General features: G+C 44.3%; 1 protein-coding gene across 1 annotated transcript in view; it reads right to left on the bottom strand.

The window, feature by feature from the left end:
* The window catches only part of LOC126455984 (uncharacterized), a gene marked incomplete at its 3' end in the record, with an annotated part of 1,226,620 nt that overhangs the window by 796,748 nt on the left and 413,768 nt on the right, over positions 1-16,104 (bottom strand). The window contains exons 9-12 of the mRNA XM_050091741.1: positions 15,128-15,220; positions 14,998-15,061; positions 3,954-3,966; positions 1,684-1,818 (exon numbers count right to left, since the gene is read on the bottom strand). Coding sequence (XP_049947698.1) covers positions 1,684-1,818; positions 3,954-3,966; positions 14,998-15,061; positions 15,128-15,220 — 305 coding nt within the window. The remainder of the gene's footprint in view (positions 1-1,683; positions 1,819-3,953; positions 3,967-14,997; positions 15,062-15,127; positions 15,221-16,104) is intronic.

The following is a 16,104-nucleotide window of genomic DNA, read 5'->3' as shown; positions in this document are numbered from 1 at the left end:
GTCTCATCCATTTTTTCTTTCGCACTCCAAATTTTAGATCCCTTCGGAATACCTACATTCCTATTCCTTCTATCCTTCTACATCCATTCCATGCTCAAACAAATCTCATTTCTATTCCTTGTGCATCTTTTTTTTGGTCTTTCATTCAGTAAACCACGATTTGCTTCCATATAGCAAGATTGATAATGTGACTATTTTATAAAATTTCATTGTGTTTACAAACTGCCTATTGGCTTCTGTCTCGGGTTCTTCGGCGACGTTCATCTAATTATTTTTCTGACGTTTCGCCAGCACGAGTGGCTGGCATTGTGGCATTGTGGTTCACCACAGGCAATGGAGGGTGAAGCTTTGACAATGCCAGCCACTCGTGCTGGTGAAACGTCAGAAAAATCATTAGATGAACGTTTGCCGAAGAACGCGAGACAGAAGCCAAAAGGCAGTTTGTCAATAAGTGGCCACGAAAGCCTTAACAATTTTATATTCATTGTGTTTCCTTCCTTGCTTTATGCCTTATATTGTTTCACAGCTACTTGCATATATATCGACTTTATCTGCATATCCTCGTCGTAGTCATAAGATATTTCACAAGCAAGGCAGTTAAAATTGTTTTACCTTTTCAGTTTTTCTTCATGAACTAAGATCTTTGTTCTCACTGAATATTTTCCGCAAATTGTCATAGACTTAGATTTACTGGAAGGTTTTTCGCATTACATTGTATACATACTTCGTCCAGTTCATAAATTCCTTTTTGTAAATTATCTTCCCTTGGAAAAAATCAGTGTAAGATAGCTAGCTAGTATAAGGAAGCGATTCTAACTTATCCCAATTGGTGAATGTTGCTTAAAATTCTGTATCACTTTCCAAAAGCAGCATCATCGACATCGAATCATTTTCATTGCTTCATTACACTAAGTATTCTAAGGAACCTTCTCCAAGATATTATAGGTAGCGTGCAATTACTTCATAGCACATTTTGACACACGCAAATCGAATAGCACTACTTACTGTAGTGGCTACTACACTGCTACGTGTACTATTGTGATTGTTTGACCTATAACGGTGATAGTGGTGAGGACACAAAGCACCACGTGTCAAATATTTTCAGTTATTACCAGCTTCCACAGACGGAGAACAAAGGATCCAGAGAACAAGAAGTTTTCGATAAACAATAGAATGCACTAACGGACTAAAGCCCCAGGCGGCATTACACCCACAAGGATTAAGCATTTTTGGGAACATTGTTCCTGGAAAACAGCGATCAAAAAATAGGATAAAATTTTTTAAAGAAAAATGGTCGAGGACCGCATGTCTGTTGGTAAAATTTAAAATTCGTTAAGCGGATGCCCGGTTTCGATCGTGGAAATCATTCTCAGAGTATTAAAACTCCATGATTATGTTTTTCATTTTAGACTTTTCTTTTAGTGAGACTATTTGAAGGCGTTTTTTAAGCATCATCCACGCGATGTAGACAGGGCACGCTCCTTGGAATGAGAAAGGATTATAAGTGTGCGCAGATGCGCCGGGACTGCTTTCGCAGTGCGTTGGAAGGCAGCAGCCCTCACCGGCAAGGTCGACGGTGTCCGCGGGCGTGCCCGCCGCCGCGCCGCCGCCAGCGTCGTCACCGCCCCCGGCGCCGCCCCCACCCCCGCCCCCAGCGCCGTCGCGTGCTCGGCCTTCAGCGGCCGCCGCTGCTGCCGCCGCCGCCTCCCTCGTGGACAGGTTGAGCAGGATGCTCTTGAAGATCTCGCTGCTGCGGCGCAGCTCCGCGAAGATGCTGCGCTCCGGCTGCGCCTGCTGTGGAATCTGCTGCTGCTGTTGCTGCTCCTGCTGCTGGTCCTGCTGCTGCTCCTGCCAGGACAGTGGCCCCTGTGTTACTCCATAGTAGAGCGAGACTGTGAGGAACAGTTTCTCCAAAGGCGGAAATATATGATCATTATGCTGGGCTAATGGCTAACAGGGCATTATTTGTTGAAAAATCCATACTTCCATACCTATTATGAAACTGGATGTATGAATGTGTAAATGAGTCCATGTGCATCTACTCCTGAACTACTGGACCGATTTCAAACAAACGCGGTACGCATATTCCTTACTGTCAGGTGACAGCTGCGGAGGTAAGAACCAACCAGCGCATGACGTTTAAATTTATTACGTTTTTGCTACTAACGCCAGTTGCAACATACCTCTCAGACAGAATCCACACATGACGCTGAATGTACTTCACAAATATATCATTGAACGCCTCATAGTTCAAGAGATATGACGTCGTAGACACTGAGTTGCGTGAAAAAATGCTGCATCGTGCAGGGGGTTTCAATACATTACTACTAAGACACTCCTAAACTTACGGAAATCCCTGACACCTGGCAGCGCTTTTGACAGCTTTCAACTGCGAAGCGCAGACGGCCGTAGGCGAAAACAGTAGCCGTCTATAGAACTATGAGGAGGCGTTGCCATAGAGACGTTTGCAATAACGTGCTGTAGACACACGAAGCAGCTGCGCTCGGTAGCCTGGACATGTAAGTATAAATATTGTTTACAATCAAGTTCTGAGTTAAATAAACATTACAATGAATTTGAATTGTGCATACTCCGTTTCCTAGTTTGGATACTGTACTTATACACGATGCATATTTCTTTGTACGTTTCTATAATAATTTAAAAGATGTCTTCACCAATACAGGGAAAGGAAATTATTTCGATATTGTACTAGAAACAAAGTTCATTTTTCCGTTTCGTAATAGAAAATCGGCAATGTTGGGCCCCATATAAGTATATGTATATGCATAGTGCATGTTTATGCATATCTTATGTGTATGCATATCTTATATGCTCAAATGCTCAATATCTTTCCTATACCATTGGATCGATTTCAACCAAACTTGGTGCTCATATGACTTACTCTCTGGAAATAATCACTTGGGATCGGGGGTAAGACACACGTAACTCTCAAACAGTGGGGGGAAGGGGGAGGGGAGAGGGCTAAAAAAGAAGCGTAGCTCACGACACGCAAATAGCCAGACTATACTCAACCACTTTTTGAGGTTGAGAGCACTGTCATGCCACAAACTTTACATATAATTTCAAATCTTTACGAGACTTTTTCTCACTGAGAACCCCCCCGCCCCCCTCCTCCACCACCCAAAAAAATAATTAAAGGAAAAAATTTATCCCTTGTTACATTTTCGCTGTTCATGCAGTAAAACTATCGCATTAAACATGATATTCTGCGTCTTTAATAAAAACTCGATTCGAAACGGATTTTGCACAGACCACAGAATGTACCTGTCAAAACATATCAATGTACGGCTCGTAGTTTAAGAGATGTATAAGCACTGAGATACGTAAAAAGCTGCGGTATCATATATGATTCTTTAATTTATTACTCCCTTGCTATTAAAGACGTTCTCAACCTATTTTTCAGACAGTATCCACATATACCAGTGGTCGTAACTGCAAAATTATACCATTGTACGGATTATAGTTCAGGAAATATGACGTCATAAACATTGACCTGCTTGAAAATGAACCTGCAAGGCGAAATTAGATTAAGATGCACGTGAAATATATGTCCAAATATGTGTGAAACGTGTTAAATACGAGTATATGCGAAGTACATGTGACTCGTGCATATGCTCCTAAACCACTGGATCGATTTTAACCAAACTTGGTACTCATTCTACTTAGTACCTGCAAAGAAATATTGTGGGTTTAAGTATCAGCAACCTTGTATTTGGGCTGCAGGCGCGAGGAGAGGAGCGGAGAGGAGAGGAGAGGAGAGGAGAGGAGGGAAGAAGGGGATAGAAAGAGGGGGAAATGGACAAAGAAAGGGAAGGGCACGATATAGAGAGAGGGCTGATGAGGAGATGGATTGCGAGAGGGGGGAAGAAGTGATGAACAGTGAGACGGGAAGGCAAATGGACAGATGAAGGGAAGAGGTGGTAGGCAGAGACAGGGGGAGGAGGAAATGGACAGAGAAAGGAAAGTGGTGATGGGTGGAAAGAAGGGGAGGAGGTGATGGCAGAGGGGGGGGGGGCAAGAGGGAAGGGAAGAAAAGATGGGCAGAGAGAGATGGAAGGGAGATGGACTGATTGAACTCCAATAGGTACATTCCCGGCAACGCCAGCTACTGTGCTAGTAAATAAATAAAATAGGGTCTCTTATTGTGGAAGTGGATTATGGCTTAAAAAAACGAAAAAGAAGAATAGAAGTGTTTGAGACATGGTGCTATAGGAGGATGCTGAAAATTGAGTGGACTGAAAATATAAGAAACGAGGAGGTTCTCTGCAGAATCGGCCGGGAGACGAACACGTGAAAACTACTGATAAAAAGAAGGGACAGGACGACGGTGTGAGCGTAGTATCATTCCACCTGACGTAATATCTGATTTAACTTGTTGACTAATAACGGGACGTTTGTGTCTCATGGTAGGTTATCAGAGGACCAGTGCGAATTTGTTGCATGTTATTGCTATGCATTAACGTCTCTTTGGTAAAAGGACGACTGCTAATGTTTTGCAGAATTCTTGTAATTACAGGTTGCACCTGTCGGCTGTGCTGTCCTCAGGTTTCATTGCTGACCCACCTCTCTCTATTGTTGCAATGAATTAATTCGCGCATGCAGCTAGGTAACCTAATTACCAAATTTGCACAGCGGGTTACCGTTATGCCTTCCCGGACACATCGTGTCGACGAACTGTATGCACGTATTGACGTTTGCCTCATCAGGAACGAAGTCCATTTGTGCTCGTGCTGTTATCTTCTGAACCCCATAGCTCTTACGAATGACCCCACATGTGATAATGTTCCTGTACTGGAAAATGAAACAACTGAAAATATTCCTTTCATGTTGTTACTACTGACTACAACATTAATTAAAATAACGTACATTAATGTCTTTGAAACAAAAATTGTAGTCAAAGGGTTAAGTAGCATGCCATGGCTTGAAATTTGGTTTGGTGCACTTCCTGTCGGAACGGTTCATTCCCTCTTCTGCAATTGCCCTTCTGCTCTTCGAGTCGGTTTTTTGAATTTTTGGAATTTATATGATTCCGTATAATTGTGGGCAGGTGTACGTATGTACTACGAAAAGAACTGTCAAGAAACGATTCGAAGACCACAAGGGCAATTGCAGAAGAGGGGAGACTGACAGATCAGCTGTTGCGGAACATGCTTTACCGCCAGGTGATCACCACATTAATTTTGACCGGATTCAAGTACTGTCAACCACAAACGGATACCACGAAAGGCTATACAGAGAGGCCTTACAGATTGTGAAACACCCCAGAATTTTAATTGGAAGGAGGAGGGCGTGAAATTGAATGAAATTTTGATTTCGGTGCTGAGGAAGATGGTGTACCAGTCTTTCACCATGGGATGATAGTAACAGCGGACGACGGCAGTCGACAACGGCCAGTTTCGCTCGCGTATTCAAAAAATGTGACATCCGCCACTGTGCGGAAGCTCGAGGAAACGGAATTTTGCTTTAGTCAGTAGCGAGCCAGGGGGTGAATCGGACCTTTAACAAAGCTACGATCCCCCTTGAAAATGTCCTCCGCAGATGGGGATGAAACGTCTGGTTTTAAAGTGAAATCCCTTCGACCACGGCAGAATAGCCCGGAATATTTTATTAATTGTGAGATTGTGTGCTGTAATTACAATAGCTATAGTTACACCGATGCTGTTGATAATAATAAATTTGAATTGAAAGGATGGATACTAAAATTGTATGGATGTCTCGTGCATTAGACAGAATGAAACTGAAGAGGCTCGTGGCAAAGACATGTGCTTGATCTGGTCAGTGCCATAGGAAAGAGTGGAAGAAGGAATAGTTAATAAATTTAAAGCCGTCAGTAGTTCAGGGAGTTGTGTGAGTAACATTTGCACACGACATGCAAAACAGAAATGGCTGTGACAAAGACGTCTAAGGCACGGAAGAGAGGGTATAAGTAGATAAGTACACTTCTGTGAATAAGAAAGTCCAAAGTCACAGTGGACAGAGCTAATGACACGATTATGAAAATTACTCAGTTCTGTCATCAAGTGGCCACTGACTGACATATGTAGTTCGAAAGTTGCGCAGTTTTTGTGTCATTTTGGGCACACTGCTTCTGAGTCGCTTGTTTCATACAGGCTCAGATTTCGAAAAATAATGAGAGACGGTTTTATTTTGTTGGGAAGGGGACATTTACTCAGATGATTCTCGGAAATAAGAGAAAAATTGCATGGCTAATATCTTTACAAACTACACTTCGCCACTCAGTCTACAGTATTTGTGTGTGAACTGCCAATGTACACTTTACCTATAATACCGAAGACGTTTTCTGCAAATCGTCCTTGTTAGTTTCATTTACACTATGCGCTCACACACGATTACACATGTAAAAATTTAAGAATTAATTAGTGCTTACTGTTAGGCTTCTTTATTGTATATTTATTTGTGTTCAGTACTCGAACTTTATTTACAGTTACATCGGCTTCGGATGTCCATATGCTGTTACTCTCTACATTCACATACGATTCGTCTACCTCAGTGCCTTCTTTATACGGTTTCAGCAGGACGGGACACAATACAAGAAAACACAAAGTCGTGAGAAATGATGAAACACACTGGACAGTAAACTGTTTTTTAATAGAAGCTAGTTTATGAAATGTTCTGCTACCAGAATGTGATAGTAACTAGAATGCACTGGAGCAGAATTCCGGCGACAGCAGCGAATGCTATTCCCTTCACTTCTTTTCCTAGCAGCGCCCGAAGGTTATGTCATTTGTTGAACGAATCTGAAGAGCGGATAATATAAAACGACCCTCAGGAGTGGAGAAAAACTTCCGAGCCCCCCCTCCCCCTCCACCCCACGGGAATCCGTAGCATCGACGTAAAAGCAAAAAAGCGATATCTTCTGAAAACGATAATTTATTCATTCATGGACCTCGTCTTCTTGCTGCGAAAGCCCTCCATGAATTAACAATGAGCGGATTTTCTGCCCAGATGCTACTCCGGAAAAAAACGCTTCCTTTTTCGTTTATTCTCCACTGACGTACGGAATGAACGGAGAGAAGTATTGCTCTTCATTCAAGGAATAGAGCACTCTCAAATATGCGCGATAAGGGACGAAATTCTTCCATGCAGCAGACACCGATCACTTCGGCGTCAAGTTCAATGTATCCAGTAACATCTACGCTTTTGAATACAGGAACTTTTATTTCATTCTGAAGCTGAAAATCAATGATAACACTGTGTAAACACAAAGCAATTTCCATATTCACGGTTATTATTTGAGGTCTGACGAAAAACGGACGAGTATACTCGATTTATAATACGGCGTGTTTCAAGAAGAATGACCTGCTTTTGGGCGGTGTAATAATTACAAAACGTGGGCCGTGCAGTCAGGGAAATGTGAGTTGTTTGAATGGGCTTGGCTTAGAGCTTGAGAAAATAGCCGTTAGATGTCAGTCAATGCACCTTCTCAGTTTGCAGTCAGTCAGAAGCACGTCCGCTCAACAGAAATAGTTTTGTGTGTTGGAGTTTGCAAAGAATGAGTCAGTGATTTCGGTCCAGCTTGCTTTTCGTCGGCGTTCTGGCGTTTATCTGCCTGCACCCAAGAACATTAATCGTTTGTATCGCCAATTTGAAGAGACAGGATGTTCGTGTAAAGGTAGGAGTCCACGATGACCCCCAAAGGAAAACACGGTGAGTCGAATGAGTTATCTTCAGATACTGCAGAAGTGAATTTTCCCACAACTACGAGAGGTCTCCGATGACTTCGTTTTCCAACGGGATGGAACTCCACCACATTGGCACAACAACGAATATCAGTATTTCAATGACATTCTGCCTCAACGCTGGACAGGACGCATCGGATCCCGAGACACTGCCCTGCATTCTTGGCCTTCAAGATCGCCAAGCATAACCGCACGCAATTTTTTTTTGTGGGGCTATTTAAAGAAAATTGTGTTCATCTCCTCTTTACCCTGCGAGATAGAAGAAGTGAAGAAAAGAATAACAGCCGCCATAACTTCTGTAAAAGCGGATACATTGTGTAAAGCTTATGACGAATTTAGCAATCGGCTAGATGATGTTCGTGCTGCTGCTGGTGGACACATTGAGCATTTGTAATAGCATAGCTAAAACTTAAAAATTTTGTGACTATTTTGCAACTCATCCCATGTTTGTACTATTTTTTTTATCAATAAATATGGAGTTTCTAAGCAAGATCATTCTTTTTGAAACACTCCGTACATAACCTTCTGTTGAGTTCTATGGGAACAGACTTTTGCGAGTTCTGCTCCAGCAAGTGTCACGATGTGTATCATTAAAGGGAGGAAGACTAGAATTTAACGTCCCGTCTACGGCGCGGTCATTAGGGACGGAACACAGTCTCACATTACGAAATGACGGTGAAGGATAATGGCCGTGCTCTTCTCAGAGGAGCCATAGAGACATTTGACTGGAACGATTCAGGGAAATCTGGGTGACCTGTCGGGAATTTGAACCGTCGTCTTCCCGAATGCAAGTCCAGTGTGCTGACCACTACGCCACCTCGCTCGGTATCACTAACGAAACGGGTGTAATTCTACAAGTTTGTGTACGAACCAGATATTACGAAGTTGTTTTCTTCTTCAATGTGGGATGAATCAAAGGCCACATCGCCAGAATTCGTTCCTACCACAGTTAAAAATATTCCAACATGTCATTTTCTCTATGACTAAACGAGAGATTGTTCTTGTTGTGGTCTTAAGTTCTGAGATGGTTTGATGCAGCTCTCCATGCTACTCTATCCTGTGCAAGCTTCTTCATCTCCCAGTACCTACTCCAACCTACGTCCTTCTGAATCTGTTTAATGTATTCATCTCTTGGTCTCCCTCTACGATTATTACCCTCCACGCTGCCCTCCAATAATAAATTGGTGATCCCTTGATGTCTCAGAACATGTTCTACCAACCGATCCCTTCTTCTAGTCAAGTTGTGCCACAAACTCCTCTTCTCCCAAATTCTATTCAGTACCTCCTCATTAGTTACGTGATCTACCCACCTTATCTTCAGCATTCTTCTGTAGCACCACATTTCGAAAGCTTCTATTCTCTTCTTGTGCAAACTATTTATCGTCCATATTTCACTTCCATAAATGTCTACACTCCATACAAAAACTTTCAGAAACGACTTCCTGACATTTAAGTATATATTCGATGTTAACAAATTTCTCTTCTTCAGAAACGCTTTCCTTGCCATTGACAGTCTATACTTTATATTCTCTCTATTTCGACCCTCATCATTTATTTTGCTCCCCAAATAGCAAAATTCATTTACTACTTTAAGCCTCTCATTTCCTAATCTAATTCCCGCAGCATCACCCGATTTAATTCGACTACATTCCATTATCCTCGTTTTGCTTCTGTTGATGTTCATCTTATATCCTCCTTTCAAGAGACTGTCCATTCCGTTCAACTGCTCTTCCAGGTCCTTTGCTGTCTCTGACAGAATTACAGTCATCGGCAAACCTCAAAATTTTTATTTCTTCTCCATGGATTTTAATACCTACTCCGAATTTTTCTTTTGTTTCCTTTACTGCTTGCTCAATATACAGATTGAATAATATCGGGGATAGGCTACAACGCTGTCTCACTCCCTTCCCGACCACTGTTTCCCTTTCATGCCCCTCAACTCTTATAACTGCCATCCGGTTTATGTACAAATTGTAAATAGCGTTTTGCTCCCTGTATTTTACCCCTGCCACCTTCAGAATTTGAAACAGAGTATTCCAGTCAACATTGTCGATAGCTTTCTCTAAGTCTATAGATGCTAGAAACGTAGGTTTGCGTTTCCTTAATCTATTTTCTAAGATAAGTCGTAGGGTCAGTATTGACTCACATGTTCCAACATTTCTACGGAATGCAAACTGATCTTCCCCGAGTTCGGCTTCTACCAGTTTTTCCACGAGAGATTAAAAAAAAAAAAAAAAAAAAAGTGTTGGTATGTGTGTGAATTCCCAAAGGATCAAACTGATGAGGTCATCCATCCCCAGACTTACACACTAATTAAGCTAATTTATGCTAAGAACAACACCCACACCCACGTCCGAGCGAGAACTCGAGCCTCCAACGGGAGGGGCTGCGCAATCCGTGTAGTGGCGCTCCAAACCGCGTGGCCACTCGGCATGGCAAAGAGATTCACTGGTGGTAGTTATGAGATGAAAACCACATATTTAGGTGACTGCTTGTCCATTGTCTTTCTTTGGATTGCGCTCGGGTACAAGATGACAATGTCTGAATCTTTAGTACCTTTACATAACATTATACAGGTAATTTTTTCCACCGTGTACAAACTCTAGGGGTTGAGTGATGGCAGGATAAAGAACAAAAGAGGCCTATAAGACTAATGTGCGGAAATGCATGGTTTCCATGTTAGAGACCATTCATTCAATCATACATACTTTGGTGCATCGACTGCGGTCTACCACGCAGCCACAGTTACGGTATGCATGGTTTCCTCCTAGAGGGCAGGATTGTTCCTCAAACGTCATGTCCGAGCATCCTCTCCTGCCACAGTAATTGGTTATGCTTTAAGCGATTCACTTCTCTTGTTGACTCATCTTCTAGCGGGTGTGATGCAGCGTTGTACACAATGGTTCCGTATTTGTATCCAGAGCTTGAAGACATGGTGTTCACTTACAGAAAGGCAAATGGCAACGGGCGGCGGCCAGCAAGGTTGTATCAGGAGACCCATTCCCACCAACAACCACCATAGCATTCACCGTTTGCAACAGTTTTTCGCCGTTTGTCTGAGACAGGGTCGTTTCAGAAAGCAGGAATCATAAAGGACCTACTCGGAATATTCGGACGTCAGACTTGGAGGAAATGTGGTTGGCATTGTGGATGCGACCGCCGTGTCACTTCCAGGCAGTTGGCCCGCCAGTACAGGGTAATCCAAAACTGTTACTGCCCTTATCACTTACACCGTGCACAGGGCATACAGATTTCCCACATCAAGAGCAGTTTTGTCACTGATTTCTTCTCTAGGCAACCAAGATCCCAGGATTTGTGTCATTCATCCCATTCACACATGAGGCCACTTTTACGCGGAGTGGTATTTTCAACTTTCGTAACAGTCATCTGTGGGATACTACGCAGAACCCCCAGGTATGGTGACAGCGAATCATCACAACCGGTGCGGCTGGGATGTGTGGGCCGGGATAATTGGAGAGTGTATTTTGTGAGCAGTCTTTCTTCCACGTCGCCTAACAGGCCGGTACTATCGACGTTTCTTCCTGGTAACTTTGTTGGTTGGCTCTGAGCACTATGCGACTTAGCTTCTCAGGTCATCAGTCGCCTAGAACTTAGAACTAATTAAACCTAACTAACCTAAGGATATCACACACATCCATGCCCGAGGCAGGATTCGAACCTGCGACCGTAGCGGTCGCTCGGTTCCAGACTGTAGCGCCTAGAACCGCACTTCGCTATTAACGTCCTGGAACATCTCAATCGCGTCTTACCTCGTCGATGGATCGACATGTTGCACGGCCTGCTCGTTTCAACGTGCGCGATTCCTGGTTATGGGGCCATCTCAAAAGCATCGTGTATGCAGAGCTTATTCCAGATGTGGAGACACTGGACTTGCGTATTCATACTGCTATTGACACTATTCAGACGCAGCCTGGCCGACGTGAACGTGTGAGAGCATGCTAACGCGCGTACACGAACGTGTTGAGGCACATGGACATCATTTTCAACACATACTGTAACTGTGACTGCATGTTAGAGCGCTTATTAGACCGCAGTTTTTGTAACAAAGTATGATTGAATAAATTGTCTCTAGCATGGAAACCACACGTATTTCAGGACATAAGTTCGTTAGATATTTTTTGTTCCGTATCATCTCATCGATCAATCCCTGGAGTTTGTACACGGTGTAAAAAAATCGCTCTGTATTGTTACATTGTATTAAGCTTACCCACTATGAATGTTGAAGCACACGTTAATGATAATTAACTGAATATAAATAAAGATAACTGAGATAGTCTCTTGTGTAATAATTGTTATTATCATAAACTACATTTCGAGCCTTTGCAGATTAGTCGTCCGATAGAGCATTCAGAAGTTATCTATATATGTTCTCGTGTGAAGCTGGGTACTGGCTTCCGGCAGTATGGCTGTTATTGTTGATATCCTACCTCGCAGCTTCCATTTTCAGTATCTAATGGCCACTGTACCAGTCACTATTCATTATAAACCTTTCGCGTCGCCACACATTCACCAGTGTCTAACATTGTCATGTGACGTACTGCACGTGTAAGTGATTTATAACGAATTTCAGTAGCGAATGTTATAATGCCTACCTTCTTGAAGCGGCACTAATGACTGCGGTTGAACATCACATATTTTTCACGCTGCTAGCTATTGTGCAATCCCCTCCAAATGAGAACATCACTGTATGAGGCATTATTTAGTGGAAACAAATAATGCAAAATACACACTAAGAAAAAAAAAAGCGACGCATACGAACGAATTTTCCGAATGGGACGGAAATTGGTAGATGCGACGGGCATCTACAGACAAACAAATGTTTACAATTTCGGAAAAAATGATGATTTATTCATTAGAAAGGACGTCTCAAATTGAGCAAGTGAGTAACGCGTTGGTCTTACTCTGGCCCTTATGCAAGGAGTTATTCGGTTTGGCATTGACACATAAATTTTGGTTGTCCTTCTGAGGGACATTGTACCAAATTCTGTCCACAGGCATGTTAGATCGCCAAAGCCCCAAGATGGTTGGAGGGCCCTCCCCTTAATGTTCCAAACGTTCTCGATTGAGGAGAGATACAGCTACCTTGCTGACCAAAGTAGGATTTGGCAAGCACGAAGACGAGCAGTTGAAGCTCTCGCCGTGTTCGGGCGGGAATTATCTTCCTTAAGTATAAGCTCAGGATTGCTTGCCATGAAGGGCAACAAAACCGGTTGTAGAATATCGTCGACATACCGCTGTGCCTTAAGGGTGCTGTGCATGACAAACAAACCGGTCTTGCTATGAGAAGAAATGGTACACGAGACCATCATTTCTGTTTGTCAGGCTGTGTGGCAAGCGAGAAACAGGTTGGTATCTCACTGCTGTCCAGGACATCTCCAGACACCTCTTCGCCGGTCGCCGGGGCTCACTTCGACGAGGGACTCATCTCTGAAGAAAGTTCTTCTCCAGAGATTCCAGGCCGTAGACACACACAGACAGCGTTGGGATACTATCCTGACTGTCACCTGCCATAGGGACCGACAACGAGGGACGATGGTCTGGGGTAGCCATTTCGTTTCGTAGCAGGACATCTTTGGTTGTCATCCACAGCATCCTTATAGCACAGTCGTACGTCGTGCTCTGAACTGATGCACCAGTGGAAATATTGGTGGGTCAGATCAGTCCAAATGACATTTCAGTCACCTAATCCCCGTGGTCGATTTCTGGTCATATGACCATGAATCCGAGGCAAAGGAGCAGAGCACTCATTGGAGACAATCTGATTAACTACCACCAAGAAAGGCGAAGACGCGACCGTTATCGAGGAAGGGAATGTTGAGAGTTTTTCTGGGAATTCCTTCACGGGGTGCTAAAAGATTACGGCAAGACGAAACATCACTGCAGGCGGGCCAAGAGTGAAGTTTTTCTCCACGACAAGAGGCAGTGGAAACTATCTGAGCAACCACCACTGAGAAGGCGAACACACAAACATCATCAGGCAAAGTGTTTTCTGGGCAAGTTGTTTCGTTGGAACTTTCATGGCTTGATGCTAACAGATTATGCTCGTAAGGAACAAACTGTCTGTACTACCGAAATATCCTGACAACATTACGAGAGGCTGTCAAAACAAAATTTCGTAACAAGCTGTCCAAGGAGGTGGTTTTGCACTACGACAATGGGCAATGGAAACAATAAGAACTGAGCGAGGTGGCACAGTGATTAGCACACTGGACTTGCGTTCGGGAGGACAATGGTTCAAACCCGCGTCAGGCCATTCTGATTTAGACTACCCGGGATTTCCCTAAATCGCTTCAGACAAATGCCGGGATGGCTCCTTTCAAAGGGCACGGCCAAATCCCTTCTCTGTCCTTCCCTAATTCAATGGGATCGATGACCGCGCTGTTTATTCCCCTCCCCTAAGACAACCAACCAAACAATTAGATTCATCACTCTGAGAAAGTGATCGTCAGGCAAGGTGATTTGAGGGGTTTTTTGGACTACCATGGTGTGGTGCTAAGAAATTTTCCTCTTAAGTGGCAATTCGCCACAGTAGTGTACTACCGAAATTAACTGACAAAGCTGAAAAACGCTGAAAAGACGAAGTGACATGGCAAGCTGTACTGTGGTGTGACTTTGCTCCACAACATAGTCACAGCTCAACCGTGTAGGTCATAGTCACATGTCGTTTCTTTTGTCTATCAAGAACTGAATCTGCCCGTCACCTACAGACTTCTTTCTCCTTACTCGGATCGGGAAGCCATTGCATAGCAGGTATTTCCAGAATGTCGACAAGATGATTTTCGAGGTGGAATGTGTCGTGAACATTCCTGATGGACACTCATACAACCAAAGAAGTGGAACGTTTCCTGAACGGCCCTGGTGGAGGCTTTTACAACTAAGGTGGTCGAACACTTCCTGAATGGCCCAGATGGAGACTCCTACACCCAACGGGATGGAACGTTCCCTAAACGACCCAGATAGAGACTTCTAAAACCATGGAGGTGGAATATTTCCTGAACTGCCCAGATGGTGATTTCTCCAACCAAGGTCTGCGTCAAGTTATCCATTGTTGGGGAAAATGTGTCACTGAAGGGTGATTTGTAGAGAAGGACTAGCATCATCACCAAATCTTGGTTGAGGCATTAAAACCTTTATGACTGTGCCTGGTATTTGAGAAGTGGGATGTGATGGAGCGCCACCAACCTGCTGTTGTTGCTGCTGCTGGTCGTGGTGGTGATGGTGGTGGTGGTGCGCGGGCAGCGGCAGCAGCGTGGCGGGCCGCGGCGACATAAGCGGGCTGGACTTGAGCGACACGCTGCGCCGGCCCGTGTCCGGCGTCGCGGCGGCACCTGCCCCCGCCGCCCCCACCGCCATTGCCGCCCCCGGCCGCAGCAGAGAGTCAGCACCTTGGCTCTCCAGCGACAGCGAGCGCTGCCGTGGCGTCGGGCCGGGCGGAGGCGGGGGGCCCACGGTGCTCCCCAGGCGGCGGCGTCGGGCACCTGCGCAACAGTGCCGGGGTCAACAAGTCCACCAAAGGAATCTGCTTAGAGGCCAGTTGCTGGCTGCATACCTGGGTAGCGAGTTCGTCTGTGAGCAGTAACTACCCTTCCAGTTGCAAATATCACGAAACTATCATCACTAATGCAATTTGCAGTTACACTGGCCACCAATTGGATCCTTCTTTTCTGCAACTGGTTTCTATGTGGTTGGTTTACCTAAATCTAAGATTCTCTGTTCTAAGTAGATTTCTCTACTCCACCACATTTCCGAGATATAATATAACAATATTTTATTTGTAGCAGACTGTCAACATCAATAAACCTAAAGTAGAAATACCATAACTGTCTTTCTTTCCTTCTTTCTTTCTTTCTTCCGCTTACGCCATAGTCCTGCAACGATCGCAGGGTCGGCGTGGTTAGAACGGATTTGTCAAGGTTAAGTTGGGGGGTGGCCGGATGCCTTTCCTGCCGCCACCCTGTACCCCCAGCGATGGAATCAGTGTACCCCAGCTGTCTGCATGTAGTATAAATAGTGAAATAGTGTGAACGTGTTTCAAATGTCTGCGACGCGTGTAACTGAGGCGGAACATGGGGACCAGCCCGGTATTCACCAAGTGGGATGTGGAAAACCGCCTAAAAACCACGTCCAGGCTGTCCGGCACACCGGCCCTCATCGTTCATCCGCCGGGCGGATTCGTTCTGGGGCCGGCGCGCCTACCCGAGTCCAGGAAGCGGTGCGTTAGCGCGCTCAGCTACCCTGGTGGGTTACGAATACCATAACATAACGCGTAAATTATCCAGACAAAAAGTCATATAACTACCAAAACAGTAACAATAATTAGAAATTTTAAGGCCTTAAGAAGATAACGTTAACGTATTTTAAC

Source organism: Schistocerca serialis, chromosome 2 (assembly GCF_023864345.2).
Source record: "Schistocerca serialis cubense isolate TAMUIC-IGC-003099 chromosome 2, iqSchSeri2.2, whole genome shotgun sequence".
Taxonomy (NCBI): domain Eukaryota; kingdom Metazoa; phylum Arthropoda; class Insecta; order Orthoptera; family Acrididae; genus Schistocerca; species Schistocerca serialis.
The sequence above is the reverse complement of the archived record's forward strand: the minus strand, read 5'-3'. Positions and strand labels throughout refer to the sequence as shown.